Here is a 19,251-nt window from a genome sequence, read left to right as displayed (position 1 = left end):
GGGGAAACACGTCACGTATGAATGCTTCACACACTAACGATGTCACACACTAATGGAGATGAGGCAAACATCTCGACCAGTTAGCTTCTTACCTCCCACTGAGTCCTGACACACTGGGTGTAGAACTCCATGTCTCGGAGCTGTGATGGGGAACAGAAGGCCTCCATGCCTTTGGCTGCCCTCAGAAACTCCTCCAGTAGTTCTGGGTCCAGAGTTCTCAGAGTCTCCTGAAGAGAATTGTTTCTACATGTGTTTACACTTCAACGATATAGTTTGGCTTCTTTCGGTTTGTGTGGGACCTGAACTACCAAAGATATCTGACTCCGCAGCTTTTATTAGGCTTCCTGCCGTATAAAGTAGAAATAAAAACCAATGTGTTCACCTCTTTCAGGGACGCTTGCTCGGCAGATACAGACTTGTCCTCAAAAACGCTGATTGTTTCCAGGATGTGTTCTTGCAGACAGTGCTTCGCCTCCTCAAAGCCATTCCTGGCCAGAGCTTGGGCTTTGGTGTACGCCTCTGTGTAGGCCTGGGGGGGTGCCTGGGACAGGGTCAGAGGTGAATCACACAGGTCCTGGTGACTCAGACGGGCCCGGAGGCAGAACATCTTCCTGGTAGAGGGCGAGGGTTTGGGATTTCTGGGCCCGTGGAGGTGACGGGGTTGGAGGTTTCGCCTGAGATTGACCCTCAGATCTGGGCTGGGATGGTGACTGAGCCTCCGGTGAGGTTGAAACCTGTCCTGGAGGTCCTGGCTGGGCTGGTGACATGACCTTGGGTTGCGCTGGTGACTGAACCTGATGTTGAATTGGTGATGGATACTCAGGTGGTGATGGTGCCACGTCTAGCTCAACCTCAGGTTGATCACAGAGGTCATCCTTGACTTGACCTTGTGCCTGATCTTTGGGGTGGGGTTGTGTAGGTGGGACATGCTGCGTTGGTGGAGATGACTCGGCCTTAAACGCCGACTGACCCATTGGTTCTGTTGGAAACGAGGGCTCCGTCACAGGTGGCGGCTTTGACCGGACGGGTGACTGAAGCTCTCCCTGTGGGGGCAACTGGGCGGAATTCTTGCATTTTTCTGGGGATTCACTTGTGGAATGCATTTGTGGACGTGTTTGAGCTGGGAGCTGTGAATCGGGAGAAGGCTGCTGTGGTTTTACCTCCAGCGGTGATTTCGCAATAATGTGTTGTTGGGCTAGTGGGAGCGTTGGTGGCTGCAGGGGCATTTGAGGCAAAGTATGGGAGTAATCCTGGGGTTGGTGTTGAGACGAGGTCTGAACCCAAGTCTGCTGCTGAACCTGGCCTGGATGTGTTTGGATGCGGAGGAGATCATCATAAGTCGTCATCTGAGTTTGAGTTGAGGAACTCCAGTTTATTACTTGTGGCAGAGCTTCTGTTTGCATGCGAGGCTGAGTATACGAGAGCTCCGCCGAATATCCAGAGGGACCCAACGGAGGTCCTAACGGGGGCCACTGTGGTGGAACAGTGCCGGTTGGATGGCCTTGTGACTCTGGTGCTTGAGCCATCTGCTGAGGATATGCTTGGGAAATGGGATGTCGCTGCTGGGGCACGGCTTGGATGTGTGGTTCTTGTTGGGGTACCCAGGGCTGGGCAGGAGCCTGGCCCTGGACGTAACCTTGGGGGTAAAACAGAGGTTGCATTTTTGCGTGCAGCTGCGGGACGGCCACTGAGGTGGAGGCGCCCACTTGCGTCCAATGAGGGATTTGGCTCTGAGAAAAATGGTCCGAGTACTGAACTGTAGTCAGAGGTCGAGGGTGACCCTGAGGCTGAGGGTCCAGCGGAGCGTTCTGGGTCATCGGCTGGGTCATGGTCCCGGGCTGAACCGTGGTCTGCATGTGGGACTGTGGATGTGTTGGTGGTTTTGGAGACGGAGGACGAACGGGGGCCCAAGACGGCGGGTGACTACGAAGCTGAATGTGAGCGGGGACGGGCGGTTGAATGTGGCCGTGCAGCGAAGCCTGCATGGGGGAGGAAGGTCTTACTTGCGCCCATATCTGTGCATGAGCGATTACTGGTTCAGGGACGAGACCCTGCGACGGTGTTGATAGTTGAGGTTCAGCTGGAAAATGTGTTTGGACCCGTGTCTGTGGTGGATCCTGACTTTGGGTCTGGGACACGGTCTTCGGTGGTGGCTGACCACCTGTGGGGCTGTAGGCCACCTCTGGTAACGCCTGGCCTGCTGTCTGAGGTGCAGGCTGAACCCCAACCTTGGCTTGGGGCTGACTTGGGGCCTTCTTTTTAAGCGGAGGCTGAGTGAAAGGTGCCGTTGTGGACTCTGTGCTGGGATCTGACAGGCTTCGAACCAGCTGTACTTGTTCCTGTTCTCTTTTCTTTAGCTCTTTCTCACTTTGCTGTGGAACACCCTGAACTGGCAGCTCGGGCTGAGCCCGGATGCTCTCGACATTTGCCTGAGATGAATCGGGTCGTGCACCTAAACGTTCTGCTGGCTTCTGCAGCCACGGTCGGTTCTTCGCAGCTTTTGCTTTTCTGCTTTGCAGTTCCTGGGGGGTCAAAGGAAGCTTCACTGCACCTTGTTCTTGAGATGAAGCACGCTCACTAGGCTCTGGTTCTTCCTGAACTTGTGTTTGAACCTGTATCTTAGCTTCACTTTGCTTCTGAACTGGATATTTTTGGGGGTGTTGCTGGTGTTCCTGCTGCCACTGTTGCTTTTGTGCTCCAGGTTCTGGCTGTTGGACTTGTTGCAGTGGCTGCTGCTGAGGCGCCATCTCCTCTTCTTGACTTTGCTGATGCGTTTGTGGGTAGCTTTGATCTCTTGCTCCCGAGATTCCCTCATTCGCCATGAGAGATTGGGCACAGACGGATAGAGCTGATGGCATCTTTTCCTCACTGTATTCCTGCACCACTATCTTTGGCAGGAAGGGATCGTGACACTGCTGAGACTTGAACTGAACCTGGGGACTCAGACAGCCGGGGCCCGAGTCAACCTGACGTTGAGTCTTTTCATCCTGGATAAAAACTTTTGTAGGAGGACGTCCTTCTGAAGGGCTTCTGCTTCTGTCTCTCCTGGCTCCAAGGCTGCTCAGCATGCCCACCACTTCCTGAAAGTGAAAGATCAATCAGCACTGACGTTTTACTTGCCAATTCTGGTCTGTTCTTCTGACCCTTTGAAGAGTTTTGAATAATTTGTCCAGCAATTATTTTAATAGTTAATAGTTAATAAAGAGAAAACAAACCTGTGACTGAGCGACGGCGCCTCGCACTCGTTCCTGCATTGCAGAAGCGTGGAGATACTGGATGGGAGAGTTCTTCTGACTGGTCATCACCATCACCTGAAGGTCCTGATCCTCGGTGACCACCTGACCCTCCAGCTGCAGCCCACGAGATATCAGAACCTGCAGAAGTAGAGGCAGGAAAACGTGTTTGTCTTCTGAGTTTCTTCCTTGAGGATCAGAACTGGATTCACTTACTCTGGCTCGAGGGTCTTGGCCCCTCCGCTGTCTGTCTGTGGTCTTCAGATGTTGGTAGACCTCTCTGGCCTCAGTTATCCAGAAATGCAGCTCAGCCAGACGCCAGTCCAGACCTGAGACACTGTGCTGCAGCTCTGCACAAACCTGTTCTGCCTCAAGTAACGTCTGCAGTACCTGCAAACATTGTATGAAGGGAGACAGACAAATCAAATTTTATAGACGTTGGAACACAGATCTATAAAGGGTGATTAAAGGAACCGTTCTTACTTCAGGTACAGCAAGCTTTAGCTTCTGTAGGTGATCTGCTGGGCATTCTGAGGACGGACTCAGAGCATCAAAATCAACTTCCTGTAACTTTCTGATGATCAACTGCAAGTAAATAAAGCAAACAGTCAGTTTATGGCTTCCAACCTTTTACACACACACAGTTTCTCCTTCAAATAAAGCAGAAATCTGAAGCAGTCAGTTTGACGTCTACCTGAAGTCTCTTCCTGTAAGTGTGCAGAGGTCCTGTCATGGCCTCCAGAGGCTCCTTGAGGATGAGCGTAGATTCTCTGACCAGAGTCTGGACATCCTGAGCGCTGACCTGTGTATCAGCACTGGACATGCCGGCCTGAAAAGAAAACACGGGAAAGGAAGTTAAATAGGAACATGTACAGGAACCACATCATCAAATTAGCTCCTGTAAATCATATTGAAGACAATAAATACGGAACAAAACAAGCTGTTACAAGCGATCGGATGACAATGGTTTGACCACATGTGGGTTTTTGTGGTCAGAACCAGTAACTTTAACATCCAGGGGCATCTTGAATCTGATCATAATGAGAACAAGAATCATTTAACTATGTCCAGTTTATGCTTTCATTATGACCGAGGCCACATTTAAGAAACAAAGACCTGTAATTATATAATTCTACCCATCTTTTCAGCAATGCAACCTAAAACAACAATCAACCTGCATGATAATACCATGTGACCCAGTAAACTAGCCGTGCCTTTCTAATAACCTCAACACAAAAAAGAAAAGGAGGAGTACAGCTGAAAGCATAAAGACACTCCTTAACCTCTCAGAGTCAAACAAAACACAAATCCAGTTCAAATTCCAAAAAACCTGATGCTTTAAGCCAGGGGTGGGGAACCTCCGGCCTCCGGGCCGTATACGGCCTACGAGACCATTACCACCGGCCCGCAACGCAATAAGATTTTTATATTTTATATGTGCACTTATACAGTGTTCGCTAAACTCCGCGAGCTGCGAGTAGCAGCGGTAGCGTATTTTTGCCTTTCGTATCCTGAAATTTCTTTCGTAACGAGGAAATATTTTCCCGTTTTCTGAGATAAAACAGACGGTTATGTTATGTCTGAGTCAAGGTCAGGGTCAGTGAACACAGCATGTGATGTACGTAGTGGGCTGGACCGATTGACACGGACGAAAAATGCTTAGCGAAACACGCTAAACTCGACGAGTTGAAAGGACAGATGAGTTTGGATAAAATTAACGCTCTTCGCCGGAGTTTGGAGGCTCAACAAGCAGCTTTCACACGACCATGTACCGACAGAGAGAATATTACGCGTGCAAGTTTTGTGGTGAGTGAATTAATAGCCACGAAGCTGAAACCTCACGCCGAAGGAGAGTTCGTGAACGCGCCTCGTAGCCGCCGCTGAGGCGCTCGCGCCGGACAAAGTAGAATTGTTTCAAAGCGTGAATTTTTTTTCGTGAATAACTATTGAACTAAGACATATATTGTTATGATTCCAGTGGCTAACGGTATGTTTTTATGGTCAAGGAATCTAAATATGTAGTCAAAGTATATGTGGGACTAATATTTATGGTGGAAATCACAATATGCCAGGAATTGTTGCGCTTGGCGGAGGTCTGCGCTCTCCGAGTGCTTTCTAGTTGTTGTTGTTGTTATTATTGTCTTTATCTTTCTTTCTTTTTCATTTATTTTCTTGATTATCTTGTTGTATTGCAGTTTTTGTGAGTAGAGGCCTCGAACAGGCCCTTACGGGTCTCTTGCCTCAACTCTGCACCTCTTTTTATTGTTTTGTATGATCATGAAAACGTATTTTACTTGTCATTTTATTCTATTTTTTTGGTGATTTTATATGCATGTGTGCTAAATAAATAATTCAAACTCAAATGCAGCAATCATGAGACTTAGTAACACAGTGGTTATAGACTTTTTTTTTTTGTCGTTTTTTTGCATCCCTAGGTATGTGTTCATAATAGTATGGCCCTCGGAGGACTTTATAAAAATTGAAATGGCCCTCGATATGAAAAGGGTTCCCCACCCCTGCTTTAAGCTAACAAAGAACTCTGCTGTGGTGAGTCACTGAGGAGCAAAACAACGTTCATATGCTTTAAAAATATGAGTGAGATATCAGAACTCTGCAAGGACGAGGGAATAATGATAAAATAAAATGTTCTATTTTGGATCAGTTCGACCCTCATCGCACTCCCTGAACTCTTCTCAACATTAGCGTTGACATACAAACGAATTTGTCCTGGTGAACTCCGTCCAGCGCAGGTGGAATCGACGCAGCTCCTCCTCCAGGATCCTGCTGGTCTGAGGGTCAGTGAACTCCATCAGGAAGGTCCCTGCCTCAGTCATCCGGGCCCTCCGTGACTCCCACTCAGCCAAACACTCTGCTGTCACCTAAAAGAACAAAGATCAGTGGCGGTTGGCGGTAATTGTGATCGTTCACCGAGCGTTTCTAATACCTCTGCTCTGTGTCCGTGGCTCAGTCGGACAGAATTCTGCTCCAGCCACGCCTGCAGCGAGCTCAGACAGTCGCCGTAGGACTCCCAGGCGGACAGGACGCGTCCCATGATGCTCTTTGCTGTAGCCACCCCTGCCAGAGCCGCAGCGCCGTCCTCCTCCAGCTGCTTGACCTGCTGACTGACGTGGGGGTAATCTGCGGCTGAGAAACACGCACGAGAATTCAAAGGTGCACGTGTGTCTCACTGCGAGGGAGGGGAAACAAGCGTGTCCCCACCAGGAGACACCGTCCAGTTCAACAGTTTTAAGGGTTGGTGCTGCACATGCTGCCACAGGAACGTACCCAGAGCAGATTTGCTGGAATACTTCTCAGAGACCTGCTTCAGCTTATGAAGGGTTGACTCCAACAGAGACGGGAGTTGCCGCGTGTTCACACACTCCTGCGTTCAAAAGTATATTTACACATTAAAAAGATGAAGCCGAGCGAGGCCTGCAGCATCAGCGGGGCCACTTACATGCCATTCTTGCAGGAGCACCCGCACAGCTTCTGGTGCGACGTAAGGTCTCTTCCAAACCTGCAGCTTGTTCCGGATCTGCCCCAACAGATCCAGAGCCGTGTGCCGGAGCTCCCTGTACTCCAGCTTAATGCCGTGGTATTTAGCAGACACTCTGACACTGGTGAACCTGGACACCAAAAACCGGTGAGATGATTCCTGATTCACAGGAAGGACTTCTCAGCCATCATTATAAACTTGCATTTAAATATGTCATCAAATCTCAAAAGAATCCTCTCATCTGGCACAAAAATATCTTCCACCAGGACACAAACCCAGCCGCTACTGGCAGCACATAAAAGCACCAACTAGCAACAACACAAGTGAACAGGAAACGCTGTAGAAGACTCTGGATCAGGAGTCCTTCAACAGCAGTTTCTCCCATCTCCATGGCCTCACCTTCTCTTTAATTCATCCAGCTTGTCGCTGGGAACCATCATGTTTCCATCGTGGTCCGTGTTCTGGAAGGACTGGAAGGTCTTCAGGTGCTGAGGCATCTCCTCCAGACAAACCTTCAGCAACAGCTCAAGATTCAGTAAAAAGACCTGAACAACCTCCTCCAGTGTTTCTGATGACCAAACTCACTTTCAGCAGTTCCTGCTTCTCCTTGGCGTCGTCTGCAGCTCGGCCGTGGTCCTGAGGCTCCGTCTCTTCCTCGCCAAGAGCGCCCTCTGTTTTCAGCAGCCAGCGGGCCACTGCGTCCAAGGGGGCCGGAAGACTCGTGTCCAACTGGATTCTATAGTCGCGAAGCTGATGAACAAAGACAACATATCTTAAATTAAACGTTAAACAAAAAAGCGTTAATATGGGAGACAGAAAAACCTGAATCGGAGAATATCAAGTTTATAAGTAATATAAGTTTTCAAGTTCTGTGCAAACAAGCAAGAGAAACCTTCTCGGCGAGTGCGTCCCAGGCCTCCCTGAGAGCTCGCTGCTCTCTACTCGGGTTCGGGCTTCGCCGCGTGGCCGTCAGCAGAGGGATGATGGAGCGCCGCTGCTCGCTGAACGACACCACGAAGGTGTGAAATACCTGGGGGTGTCAGAGAGGTGGGACACAGCGTGACCTGATGGAAACAGCTCAGATTTGAAAGCTTTGTGACCCAGCCGGACTCGTACGTGGTATCTCTCAGCGTAGCTCTCCCCCTCCGTTGAGTCCCATCCCTCCAGCAGCTCATCCAGCGCCTGCAGGAGCCAGCAGGTCACCTCCTTCACCTTTTGGTCCGGAGACGCCTGCCCAACCAAAAATGAACGAGCCGATGTTTATTACACACGAGTGCACGAGACGCTGAAGCATCTTCATGTTGTCGAGCTGAAGCTCATCTACCTGCATCAACGTCGGAGATAAACTTGATTCCGACATAATTGAATAACAGCATCAAAGAATTTGCTTCCATCAGCAGAGGAAATGGTTTTAAAAAGCGTTTGTGTCAACTGAAGGTCGAAACAAGTTGAGAACCGGTACGTTTATGCAAACAAGCCGCCCTATTATTTAAAAATGACGCCAGGAGGCACTGACGAGTCATGAGACACTTCTATCGTGCTATCGAGCTATTATTAAAAATAGATCATTTGTCTGCAACACTTTTTTACCACATGAGGTCATTATATGCAGAGCTGCTTTCAGATGGATGATAAATCAGATCGATTTCCACACGGATATCTCCGAGCTGAGGGGGGGGGGGGTACTATTAGCTAAACAGCCTCTTTCTGACTGTTGCCCAGAAGACAAAAACAGGTCATGCAAGTTTCACGCTAGAAAATTGGTCCTGTCTGCAACTGAGAGGTGATCTGTCCACTGAGTGAGGGAAAACTGATGCTGCTGCGCGGCTCCGCAAACAAAATCCCTCTTTCAATACTGGTTTGCGTTCACGACCAGAGAAAATGTCATTTGTCCTGGTGGCTCCAAGGAAAACACACTATGTAAACATCAGGAAATAACGGAAATAAGTAAAATAATGTGTTCTTAATCATGCAGGTTAGATCTTTAGTGGTCACGGCCTGGTCAAGGTCAGGTGGAGGTTACCTGTCGCAGAGGTGAAGCAGAGACAGCAGGAGTGTAGTGAAGAGGAAGACTGACAGGAGAAGGACTTTTAGGGAGAGTCAGGTACTGAGTCTATGAGAAAGAGGAGGTTGAGGAAACAGCAGTTCACACACACACACACACACACACACACAGACCTCAGCATCAGTCAGAGTCCATCTAACAGAGACAGAAGCAGAAAACACAGAGAACCTGCAGCAGGCTACACACCGAGTGTTAAGGTTGATCTGATAGAGTTGTGACTATAAATCATTGCTCATCTGTCTTAATTAACCTTCCCGAACACTGACAGAGAACAGCTAATAAGCTGCCTCGTAGCACACTTCCCCAGTACAGACTGGAATCCAGATTCATCGTGCAACGTGTGTCTGAGCTTCTGTGAAAAGCTGCAGCAGCAACAAGCTGCCGCCAACTGTGGCACCTTGGCTGAAAACCATCAGCTGCATCACCTGGAGAGTCAAAACTACGTTTGTCACGTAAGAAAATAAATGTTGAGGACGCTACAGACCTGGACGTCCTCCTCGGCCACCGGCAGGTCCTTGGAGTACTGCAGGAACTGAGCCACGTAGGTCATGATGGACTTCTCGTCCGGATCCCGAACGTCCACATCTGCATCCACATCACAATCCTCCATGACGCCTCTCAACAACTACAGTTCCACCGTCAGCAGGTGGGTTTTTCAAGACTCGCGAACGGAGACGGAACGTTTCTGTCTGCTCGTGAACTGACGGAGCAGAGAGAAACAAGCGGAGGTTTTATGTACGGCTGAGAAAACAAGCAGCGAGTGAGTCAGCAGACCGGGATCGTCATGCCGCGCGCCCTCAGGCGGGCTGGGCACGGCTCCGTCACGGCCGCACTCCTTCACATGCACATCGCAGCCATTCCAACTCTGCCACCCGACACGGAAAGGACGAAAACACAGAGCCAGCTTTCATGAAGCGAGGCGCAAATGGAGCAGACTAATTAGGAGTGACTAATAAAGTCATCCAACCTGAAACTCATCATCATCATCATCATCGCTGTCACGCTCTGGGACTTTGAGACACTTCCTGTTTCTGTTGCTCTCATGTTGTCACACCTGTTGCTCTATATATCAATAGGTTACGGCTTCCTGCTGAGGTTAAGGTCCCGGTTCTGATTTTGTTGAGGTGGAAAAGTGGTAAACGTGGGAAAAGTGTGTGTTTTAGGGGCCCTGAGGAACACCAAAGGCGTGTGTATGCTAGCAGAGCTGCTGGTGGACTCACCGTCGGGGTCCAGGAGTTTGGGGATCCTCAGCTCGCTCTCAGCGACCCGGAAGGCCTCCTCCAGGTTCTGCCTGTTGCTTCTGGTTCGGGCTTTGGACAGGTCCACCACATCGGGCCGCAGTGCATACAGGATGGCGAGGAAGACCACGCCGCTCCTCCAGCTGGTTTTAAAATCCTTCACGTTTAACGTGCAGCCGGCTCTGGAGGAAACGGGAGAGGGTTTAACACGGAAACGCGGCCGACTGGCCTCGCCGCCGCTCAGCGTCCGCCTACTTGTGGCACTGCTCCCGGACCCACAGCAGCAGGGCTTTCTTGGCCGAGACTCTGAACCGGCGATGCAGCGGCGATCCCCTGGGGGGGACGGGACTGCTGCTGGCCGAGCGGCTGGACAGCGTGGAGCGCGAGTCCAGACTGGCCAGAGACTCCATGGAGGACTGACGGGAGCTGAAGGAGAGGCTGCTGGCCAGCTCCTCGATCTGAGAAGAAACAAGAGTTCTGTTCAACATCTGGAGCAGCTCTGATGGGAAACAGCCAGACACGCTTCCTCACCTCCACCCATCAGGTTAATGTGAACGGAGAGGAGCAAGGAAGGTGTGAAGCCTTCAAACTCACGTGATACTGGAGAATGATTGTCCATATGAGGCCCAGGATGATGGACGGCTTCCCATCAATGATATCAGGAATGTTTATGTTGACGAGTTTGATCTGGAGAACAAAACAGGAAGTAAGGTGAGCGTGTGGCGCGGAGGATGGGATCATCTTTGTGGTTGCGGCGCTGTTGGAAGTCACGTACGGATTTGGCCTTCAGGAAGCTGAGGGCCTTCTCAATGTTGCTCCTGTGCTGAAACATTCCGCGGCCTCTCTCACGGCTCTGCCAACACAATGTCGGGGGGGGTCATGAAACCATCCGCTGGTGGGACAACGTGCGGAGAACTCACCAGGCGCTGGCCGCTCATCACCTCCAGCAGGTCCAACAGTCTGGAGCCATCCCGGAAGTCCTGGAACAGGTCCAGGATCATGCACGGCGGCCTCCTCTGTCAACAACGGTTGAATAGAGAACAAATAAAATTGAACTCTTGTTTATTTTTTTTGACGTAAAACTATTCACAGGCTTCATGACGGGATGTGAAAATTTGGAATTAACATTTCCCACAATGAGCTGGGATTTTATGGACGTTTCTCAGGACTGGAACAACCAGCGGATTCATAACTGGAATTAAGGAGGCGGCAACGTGGATTCTGGCAGGAGACAGTTCAGACACACGCACACGTCAGGGCGATGCTCGTTAACATTAGCAACATCACACATCATCGTTGCCGCGTGACATCGGAAGCCAGTAAAAGTTCGGAGCTCCGATTTAAAACAACATTCAGGATGAAGGGAATGTTTCCCAAAGCAAAAGTGGAACCACTTTAACTTCGCTGGGACGGATTTAAATTCATCTTTACTCTGATTTCTCTCCCTTCATTTACAGCTTGTTGGTTCCTTTAACTTTCTGACATTTGAAATAATTATTTTAGTACAATTAAGGCATTTATAAATATAAATATCCTAAAAATGGCGTGACGTGTGCTGCCCTTTAATTCCTATTGCTTGATTATTAAGGACCAATAAAAATGACAAATGTTATTAAATCCTTAGTTGTCTTACCAACAAATAAGAGTCTCGTTTTGAGCAAAACCTCACTGATACCAGCTCGGGGAGGTTTATGGATCAAACTTCTGCTGTGAGGGTGAATCTAAGGATCATCTCTGAGCTCCGACTGCTGTTGGGTCAGTCGTGGGGGGGGCAGGGGAGGTTCTCTGACCCTCTCCATTCTTATGTCCCACCTCTGGAGCCCCTCCACCTCCTGTGGGGTCTCCTAACTCTTATCCAGAAATTTAAAATTCCCCTCAGAATGAAACTGTCTTTCAAACTGTCCTAATATGTGTTGCTTGAATGGACCTGCAGAGAGTCAGAACCAGGGCCGAGCGTGCGTGAGCGAGCGTGAGCGAGCGTGAGCGTGCGTGAGCGAGCGTGCACATCCCAACACCCTCCGGTCTCACCTTTGCCAGCTGAGCGTTGACCCAGTTGGTGAAGGTCTTCTTCTGAATCTGTTCTTGTTCCACTGTTGAGGGAGAAGGAGGATCCTCGTGAGTGCTCGCTAGATCAAACGCTCAATACGGTGAATGAAGGTTCCAACGCTCGATACGGTGAATGAAGGCTCCAACGCTCGATACGGTCAGCAGCCAGTCAATGAAGGCTCCAACGCTCGATACGGTCAGCAGCCAGTCAATGAAGGCTCCAACGCTCGATACGGTCAGCAGCCAGTCAATGAAGGCTCTGCGCCACTGACCAACACCAACGTTTGCGTCGACTCCTGCTCTACAAACGCACCAGCAGCACTTTGTCAACACGTTTCAGAAGCGCTTCGATGTTCCTCTACATTAATGGATCAGCCTGCTGGCACAAATCCAGCAAAAACTATTTATACTTCCAGACGGAACAATTCTGGAAGGTCGCCCAAGATGGAATTAGATCATTGTTGATATTTCTATTACGTTTTTAGAAGAATCTGATGAGTCTGAGACTAAGATCGGTCGTCGGTTCTTCTCACCGTTGAATCAAAACTGTTGATCTTGATGGATCCTGCAGCTCGAACCACAATATTATTAAACTGAGTCATTAAACCATTTTAAAGGTCAGACGAGCGTCGTCTCAGGTTGACACAGCTACCACAACAATAACTCACCATAATGAAGTTCTACAAAGTCCTTCAGGTCAGAGACTGAATGAAGGGTCTTCTGCTGAACCAAGTCCTCCATGAGCTCTGAATTATTCCTGTAATAACTTGACTCACAGCATCTCCTCCATCTATGACCACCACAGCATCCAGCTCCTCATCTCTGACTGCAGGTCAGTACATAAAGGTCAAGAAGAAGCTGCTCTCCACTTTGAATTAACAAATCTAATCTCAAATCTAAAGGAGTGATCTTCAGAGCTGCACTTTCTGTCTCCATGTGTTGAAGGGAAGCTCTTTTCCTTGACTTGCAGTATAATTAGAATCACAGGAAGGTCGTTTACTGACTCATGCTATTATAATTAATCTGGTATCAGCTAACAAACACCCGGGAGGTTTTCAAACACCCGATGACCCTTTCAACGCTAATCACTAATCCTGTTTATAGTTTACGTCAGTCAAGAAAAGTCACAGAAACTCACCCATGATCAGGCAAAAGCTCTGAGGCAGATCAAGTGCAAATCTAAGGTTTCTATCAAACCGGCCCAGTTTTCCCCGTCGCAGCAGGTCCAAGGGAGCTCCAGCCTGCAGGGACGTGGAGATCAGCCTGGCTCCCTTTAACCTGCAGCAGAGGCTCCAGGCCTGCCCAGACACAGCCTGCAACACCCTCCTTCATGCTGACTAGGCAGGTTAAAACCTTTTGTTTTTCCCTCCAAATGTCAAAACCTGAAATTTGATTCTTGGCTCTCCTAAATGAACCCCACGTAGACCAGTGAAGCCTTTGTGATATCACTCTTGATGATCCATTTATCTTAAATAACACCGATCAAATGTGGACGCACACGTTCTCGCTGCTCCAGCATAACGCATGAACACGTGCACGTCCAAACAGGACCTCAGATGCTCCTCACTGTGAGCAGATACTGGTTCTGAGCAGGTCCACGCGGGACGCAGACTGACCCTGCAGCAGCATGTGGACGTCGTCGATGTCCAGAGGGACGGACCCTCTGTCCACCACCTCATCTCGGGAGTAGAAGTCAGACGACATGTCTTCTCATCCGTAACCTCCCGTTAGCATGATCCCGCTGTGGAAGAACAAAGAGAGACACGTTTAAAATGCGTCGAGGCTAATTTATGTGGGAGTTTCTGATGTACGACTATGGAATGTCTGAACTTCCTGTCAACCTTTAACACTCAGATCAGATCAGATCTTTCAGAGCTTTGAGATCACGGATGCATCCGTCAGTTCTTGTTGGACGGTGGGTGTTGGACTTGCCTAGTTCTGTCTCACCCGAGGACACGGAGGAATGAACAGAGAAAAACATCTGACATTTAGATGCTGACTTAATCCCTCGCTGGAACCAACCAGAGGAAAGAGAGCACGGCGGTTCAGATTTGACCTGGTGTTTTTATCTGCTGAGCGACAGTTCAGGAGAACGGACAGGTGGGCGCAGCCAAACCAGGCCAAGACCACGTCTCAGCCCCCGACTGTACAGACGGTTTGAAGCCCACGTGCACATAAGTGCGTCCATTGTTTGTTAGGGGTTAACGGCCTGTAAGGGGTCGAGCCAATGCACATGTTCATCAGGCTAAAAGGGTCAAAGACGCACCATAAACACACACCAGCCTCTGGAGACGGCCGCTGGTTTCAGCTTCATCTGCAGCTTACGTTAAACATATATAACATATATATTTCTCCTGACTTTAGAGGCTGAAGTGGAAACGAGTTGTTTGATTCCTGCTGAAAAAAGAACCTAAATTGTTCAGAGGCTGAAGTTGCCCAACCAGCTGTTCATCAAAACAAAGGCGTGACATTGTGGAGAACCTCCTCTTTTTAAAGGTTGGTCATGTGCTGCTGCTGCGTTTCTGCTGCAGTTAACACATGCAGCGTGTGTGTGTGTGTGTGTGTGTGTGGGTGTGGGTGTCTGTTTGGGGGGGAGACAACTATAGCACGGCATCTGAGCTATCCTAAAGCTTCATGTCAGCTGCAGAGCGAGGAACTGGGGGAGGAGAAGGGGGCAGGAGCCAAATATGAAACACCCAGAATAGCAGTCTCAAACTTCATTATGAGCAAAAGACAATAAGTTTCACTGCTGCACAGTCTGACATAACATGAGTCAGAGGTAAACAAAAGGATTATCCTGTCTAACCACCCCACACACACACACACACACACACACACACACACACACACGTCAGTGAGGAATCAAGACACAGCAAAGGTGAGAGGTTTAACTCTGTCAGAGAGAATCACTGTGTCAAACCTCACTGTAAACACATTTCTGCTGCGTTCATCCACTTTGGTGGCTCAAGTTGTTCAGTGGGGGGGGGGGGGGGGGGCATCGGGCGTCATGGAGACAACCAGCAGGGACACCATCAGGGGTTTAACACATGGGTTTGAGCTTCTGAGCAGTTCCAGCCTAATTACAGAATGACTGCACAGATGGGCTGAATGGACGCACTGATGTTTAATTCCAGGGCCTCACAGATGTGCACGTGCACGTGCACACGTATTAAAATACCCACAGAGGGGCAGTGTGTCAAAGGGCTGCAGGCATATTCCGTAATCTGGGTCGTCCCTTCACAAAACCAGATAATCTGATGTAAACTGGAAACGGAGCCGGGTCCAAGAGCTTCAGTTCTGCTTCTGATTACATGAAATCCACATATCTGCACCCCCCCTTAACAAGACTGGGTCAAACACCTGAATCTGTCCTGCTGAGAGACATAAAACCTCTGCTCAGAAAGGCAGGAACCGCAGCCAGAACCACCCGAGCAGCTCATATTGTTCTGGGTTCAGATCCAGGGTTCGTATCCAAGCCTTTTTCCCATCTGAGTGGTGAAGATGAAAAGTTCAGGACATCAAATAATGCAAATAAACTGAGGAGAAATAAAATTTGGACAGAAGTTCGTGGACACTGTTTTTCCTCCCCAGTCTCGTAAATGCGTGTGTGTGTATTTCGAAGCGCTACGCCGTGCGCGCTCCTCAGTGTCACATTAAACCGTCAGCACCAAAAATAGCAGCAGGACAGGAACGTTTCACCTCATCGCCGGCGTGTTGAGAGTCCTTGAGGAAGCAGAGGACTTTGGAACAAAGTGCACGACGCGCACGGTTTCACACCAGTGTAAAATGAGAGATCCCCGCACTAATTACAGCCGCAGCGCCAAGGCAACGGCCCGCAACCTTCAGCGCACGTGCTGGGAAACAGGTACGACGAGAACACGTGAAACAGAGAAGTGGGACTTACATGCGGAGTGTGTTTCAGGTGGTGGTGCAGGACCCCCCCCCCCTCCGCAGGTACCGGCAGCAACACGGACCTCCTGAGCGGAGCAACGGGTCTGAGGAGCGCTGAGGCGTCGCCGCTGGAGCTGAAACACGAGCGCAGGGCGACAGATCTGCCGTCCGCACAGTTCCAGAACAGACCGGGTCTGACACCGGAGAAGCCAGAGCCATACCAGGAGGGGGGTGGGGGGGGCTCCAGTGAAACTGCCTGAATACCTAAATATAGACAGCAGCTAGAGATCAACATGGCTGCAACATAACAACGGTCACCTGCCTAAAGGGCGGCGGCAGATAGACGACACCGATGTCGACCCACCACGAAAAGACTCGAGACTAAATGAATACAGGAAAGAACAGAATGACAATAGAGTTGTTGAAAATCAACCTGCCCCATGTGATGAAACGAGTAGAGGTCAAAGGTCAGTGCAGCTGCCTCTCCTCTCTGAACTATCTGAACCAGCCAGAGGGGCGCTGGTGAGTCCAGCCGACACCAACATTGATTAGGAGCCAGTCCAGCACGATCAGGTAATCGGGCAATACCACCCAAGACCAGCAGAGGGCAGCACAGCACCAGGCTGCGGCTGCAGCGCCTCTGGGATGAGAGTGACACACACGCACGCACACCATATTACACCGCTCGGGATTTTTAATATTTTAAATCATTAAAAGTTGGGCATTCATTGACAAACTCTAAGACCAGTGTTGTTCTGGTTCTGCAGCTGGATCAAAAACAAGCTTTGCTGTCATCCGTCCTTTCAGGACTGGATCAAACTGGTTCCACACATCAACAAGCTTCAGGAATCAAACGAGAGCTTTGGTCGTTAGACTCACTCAGGTTAATTAGACGCCGGCGATCCGTCACAACAGACTTAATGAGCTCAGACTGTTGCCAAGCAAAAAGCTGTTATTTCAGAAAATATGTTACAGGAAGGTCCGTTTTTGTTTTAAACATATATTCAATACAGATCAAATCTATTTTCCCACTAATATCCGAGGAAAACGCTGTGTGCTGCGTAAACTTTGTTCCGCTTGCATGCGTGTTTAAACCCTGAGCAGAATCGTCCTGACAGCAGCGCGATGGGGAAGTGGCTCCCAGGAAGTTCCGATCTGGAGCGGATCCCTGGATGATTTCAGCAGAATTTCCCCCCGAGAACAAGCAGCAGCAGAGAAAGTGCGGAGGTGAAGTCATCAGAGCCGGCGTGTGAGGACACGACGCGGTCAGAGCTCAGATCAGTGACACAGACGCCGCGCTCCTCTTCCATGTGGACGGCTGCAAACAAAAGGGAAGAGGTTCCCACCTTTAATCAAGCTAATGGACTGGGAACGGGCTGGTGGTGGAGCCGAAGGGCCTCCGGGGAGGATCAGAGACAGGCAGGACGCACGGCCATAAAAGGCCTGTTCCACGCCAGCGAGGGAGAACTTTCAGGGCAGGTGGGTGTCAGGTGTGTGTGTTTCAGTGTGTGTGTGCGTCACAGCGGCACAGAGAAAATGATCCTGCGGCAGAAGCAGCAACTGTGGTGAGTAAACGCTCATCAGGACGCCGGCGCTTCCCAAAACGTGAGGAGGTTTGAATCTCGTGCAGCGGCTTCGTGATGTTTAGATGTTTAAACTCTCCTGGTTTTACAATCTGTCTGCAGCTTGAAAGTATTTTAGCTGCAACAATCAAACGCTGTCTCTTTCCCCGCCAGGAGGTCAGACCTGCTGCTCCCGTTGCTTCTTCTTCTCTGGTTCTCCTCGCCGACACTCTCCGCCCGCCAGACGCCAGCGGTGAACCTGCACCGCTTCGTCGGCTGTGCCGTGCGAGAGTTCACCTTTCTGGCCAGAAAGCCTGGCTGTGGGGCGCTGCACATCACTACCGATGCCTGCTGGGGGCGCTGTGAGACCTGGGAGGTGAGTGCAGAGTGTGTGTGTGTGTGTGTGTGTGTCAGAGAGAGAGTTCAGGATTCTCACACCTGTTTTGCTTGTAGAAACCCGTCCTGGACCCCCCCTTTGTGGACACTTACCAGCGGGTCTGCACCTATAACCGGAGCCGTGTGGTGACGGTGAGCCTGCCGGGCTGCCTGCCGGACGTGGACCCGGCCTACTCCTACCCCGTGGCCCTGCGGTGCGACTGCAGCGTGTGTGTGACCAGCACCACCGAGTGCATCACCTCAGTGTGACGCCTCAGCTCTGAGCGGCGCTTTCAACGATCCTGAGGACGGGAAAATCAAAAACTAACGTTAATAACGAGCGCGTCGTCGTTACATTTGAACCCGTTTTTAACCTTTTCAAAGATATCCAGTGCCGCTCACCGTCGCCTATAATAAAAACTACTGTTTAAAAATAGCGTGAATGTATTTGTGTAGGCGCTTCATCTCATTAAACTCAGACACATCTTTCTCTTCTGTTTCTGGACACGCGTGAGGAACCAGAGCCGTTCGACCTTCCCGCCCTGACGTGAGCCACGGCGCAGCGTCGCCGCGGCCCCCTGAGCACCGCTAATCACCAGCGCCCATTGATTCTGCTCCATTTGCAGCAGCTAACCTGGTTAAACGGTGTCCAGGTGAGCCGGTCCAGGACGTCTCTGGTCTCCGCTGACCTGTTTGAAAGAGCCAAACCTGCAGCATCCTGTTGACAGCAGTTAGCATGGAGGCGGCGCGTGAAGGTGAAGCCCGAGGTTAAACGGGAGAGCGGCGCCGTCTAGACTCCCGAGAGCTCTGATATCTTCAGCAGCCGTGACAGCAGCGCCTCCCTAATGACTCGCGTGCTGCTAATCGTTCCCGACAGGAGGGCTTCCTCGGGCTGCAGCGGGAGGACGGCGTTGGGGAGCTCCAGCAGCTCTGTCAGGGAAGCTACAGAGGCAGAGAAGCCATCAATACAGGTTTCTGACCCGATTCCCCTCCTCCAGGAGGCCGGGGGGGGGGGGGGGGGGGGGGTCGAGTCTCAGGGGAAAGCAAACATTTAGAAGACTTTAGTTACTTCTGAAGGGTCAGTTTGGAGCGTTAGATGGTTTTATTCCTTCAACGTGAGCGCAGGCAGGAGGCATTAAGGGCAGAGACGAGACTTCCCGCTGATTAAAGGGAGAATTAACCGCAGATCTGCAAGAGAATGTGATCACGCAGAGACGCGACATCCCCACGTTCACTCTCGGCTCGTTACAGAAAGGTCACGCTAACCCACGGCGGCTAATAAACTCCAAACATCACCCTTCCTGGTCTCTGCTCCTCCGCTCAAGCGCTTCCAACGGCAGCGCTC

General features: G+C 50.4%; 2 protein-coding genes across 4 annotated transcripts; one reads left to right on the top strand and one right to left on the bottom strand.

Moving 5' to 3' along the window:
- Positions 1–441: 441 nt before the first annotated feature.
- LOC105418888 (nesprin-2-like) lies at positions 442–16,108 on the bottom strand. Of its 2 annotated transcripts, XM_029832514.1 has the most exons (23): positions 15,983–16,108; positions 13,695–13,819; positions 12,061–12,122; positions 10,953–11,048; positions 10,808–10,885; positions 10,627–10,719; positions 10,288–10,490; positions 10,015–10,214; positions 9,279–9,379; positions 8,753–8,842; positions 7,846–7,959; positions 7,622–7,759; positions 7,315–7,479; positions 7,129–7,241; positions 6,691–6,859; positions 6,519–6,615; positions 6,178–6,377; positions 5,948–6,112; positions 3,928–4,062; positions 3,717–3,818; positions 3,450–3,623; positions 3,216–3,374; positions 442–3,080 (listed from the first exon to the last, which is right to left on the bottom strand). In XM_029832514.1, the coding sequence occupies exons 2-23, from the start codon at positions 13,780–13,782 to the stop codon at positions 564–566; spliced, it is 5,259 nt and encodes a 1,752-aa protein (XP_029688374.1). In that variant the 5' UTR covers positions 13,783–13,819; positions 15,983–16,108; the 3' UTR covers positions 442–563. The 2 variants fall into 2 exon arrangements, with proteins under 2 accessions (XP_029688374.1, XP_029688380.1); XM_029832520.1 differs by lacking the exon at positions 8,753–8,842.
- Positions 15,661–18,863, top strand: gphb5 (glycoprotein hormone subunit beta 5). Of its 2 annotated transcripts, none has more exons than XR_003887486.1 (3): positions 15,661–15,943; positions 16,001–17,448; positions 17,706–17,844. XR_003887486.1 is itself a non-coding variant. In XM_003978633.2 (3 exons), the coding sequence occupies exons 1-3, from the start codon at positions 17,278–17,280 to the stop codon at positions 18,174–18,176; spliced, it is 651 nt and encodes a 216-aa protein (XP_003978682.2). In that variant the 5' UTR covers positions 17,213–17,277; the 3' UTR covers positions 18,177–18,863. The 2 variants fall into 2 exon arrangements, 1 of the variants encoding a protein (XP_003978682.2); XM_003978633.2 differs by lacking the exon at positions 15,661–15,943 and adding an exon at positions 17,985–18,863 and having other exon boundaries at positions 17,213–17,534; positions 17,706–17,907.
- Positions 18,864–19,251: the final 388 nt, after the last annotated feature.

The sequence above is a fragment of the Takifugu rubripes genome, chromosome 2 (genome assembly GCF_901000725.2).
Source record: "Takifugu rubripes chromosome 2, fTakRub1.2, whole genome shotgun sequence".
Taxonomy (NCBI): domain Eukaryota; kingdom Metazoa; phylum Chordata; class Actinopteri; order Tetraodontiformes; family Tetraodontidae; genus Takifugu; species Takifugu rubripes.
The sequence above is the reverse complement of the archived record's forward strand: the minus strand, read 5'-3'. Positions and strand labels throughout refer to the sequence as shown.

Bases quoted from the DNA above. Each gene is read 5' to 3' on its own strand.
- LOC105418888 (XM_029832514.1), bottom strand. From the start codon at position 13,782: ATGTCGTCTGACTTCTACTCCCGAGATGAGGTGGTGGACAGAGGGTCC. The intron at 10,491-10,626 runs GTGAGTTTGAAG...GTTTCTTCTCAG, and splicing joins CAATCATTCTCCAGTATCAC to ATCGAGGAGCTGGCCAGCAG. The intron at 6,378-6,518 runs GTACGTTCCTGT...CGTGTTTCTCAG, and splicing joins TTCCAGCAAATCTGCTCTGG to CCGCAGATTACCCCCACGTC.
- gphb5 (XM_003978633.2), top strand. From the start codon at position 17,278: ATGTGGACGGCTGCAAACAAAAGGGAAGAGGTTCCCACCTTTAATCAA. The intron at 17,535-17,705 runs GTGAGTAAACGC...TTTCCCCGCCAG, and splicing joins CGGCAGAAGCAGCAACTGTG to GAGGTCAGACCTGCTGCTCC. The intron at 17,908-17,984 runs GTGAGTGCAGAG...TTTTGCTTGTAG, and splicing joins GGCGCTGTGAGACCTGGGAG to AAACCCGTCCTGGACCCCCC.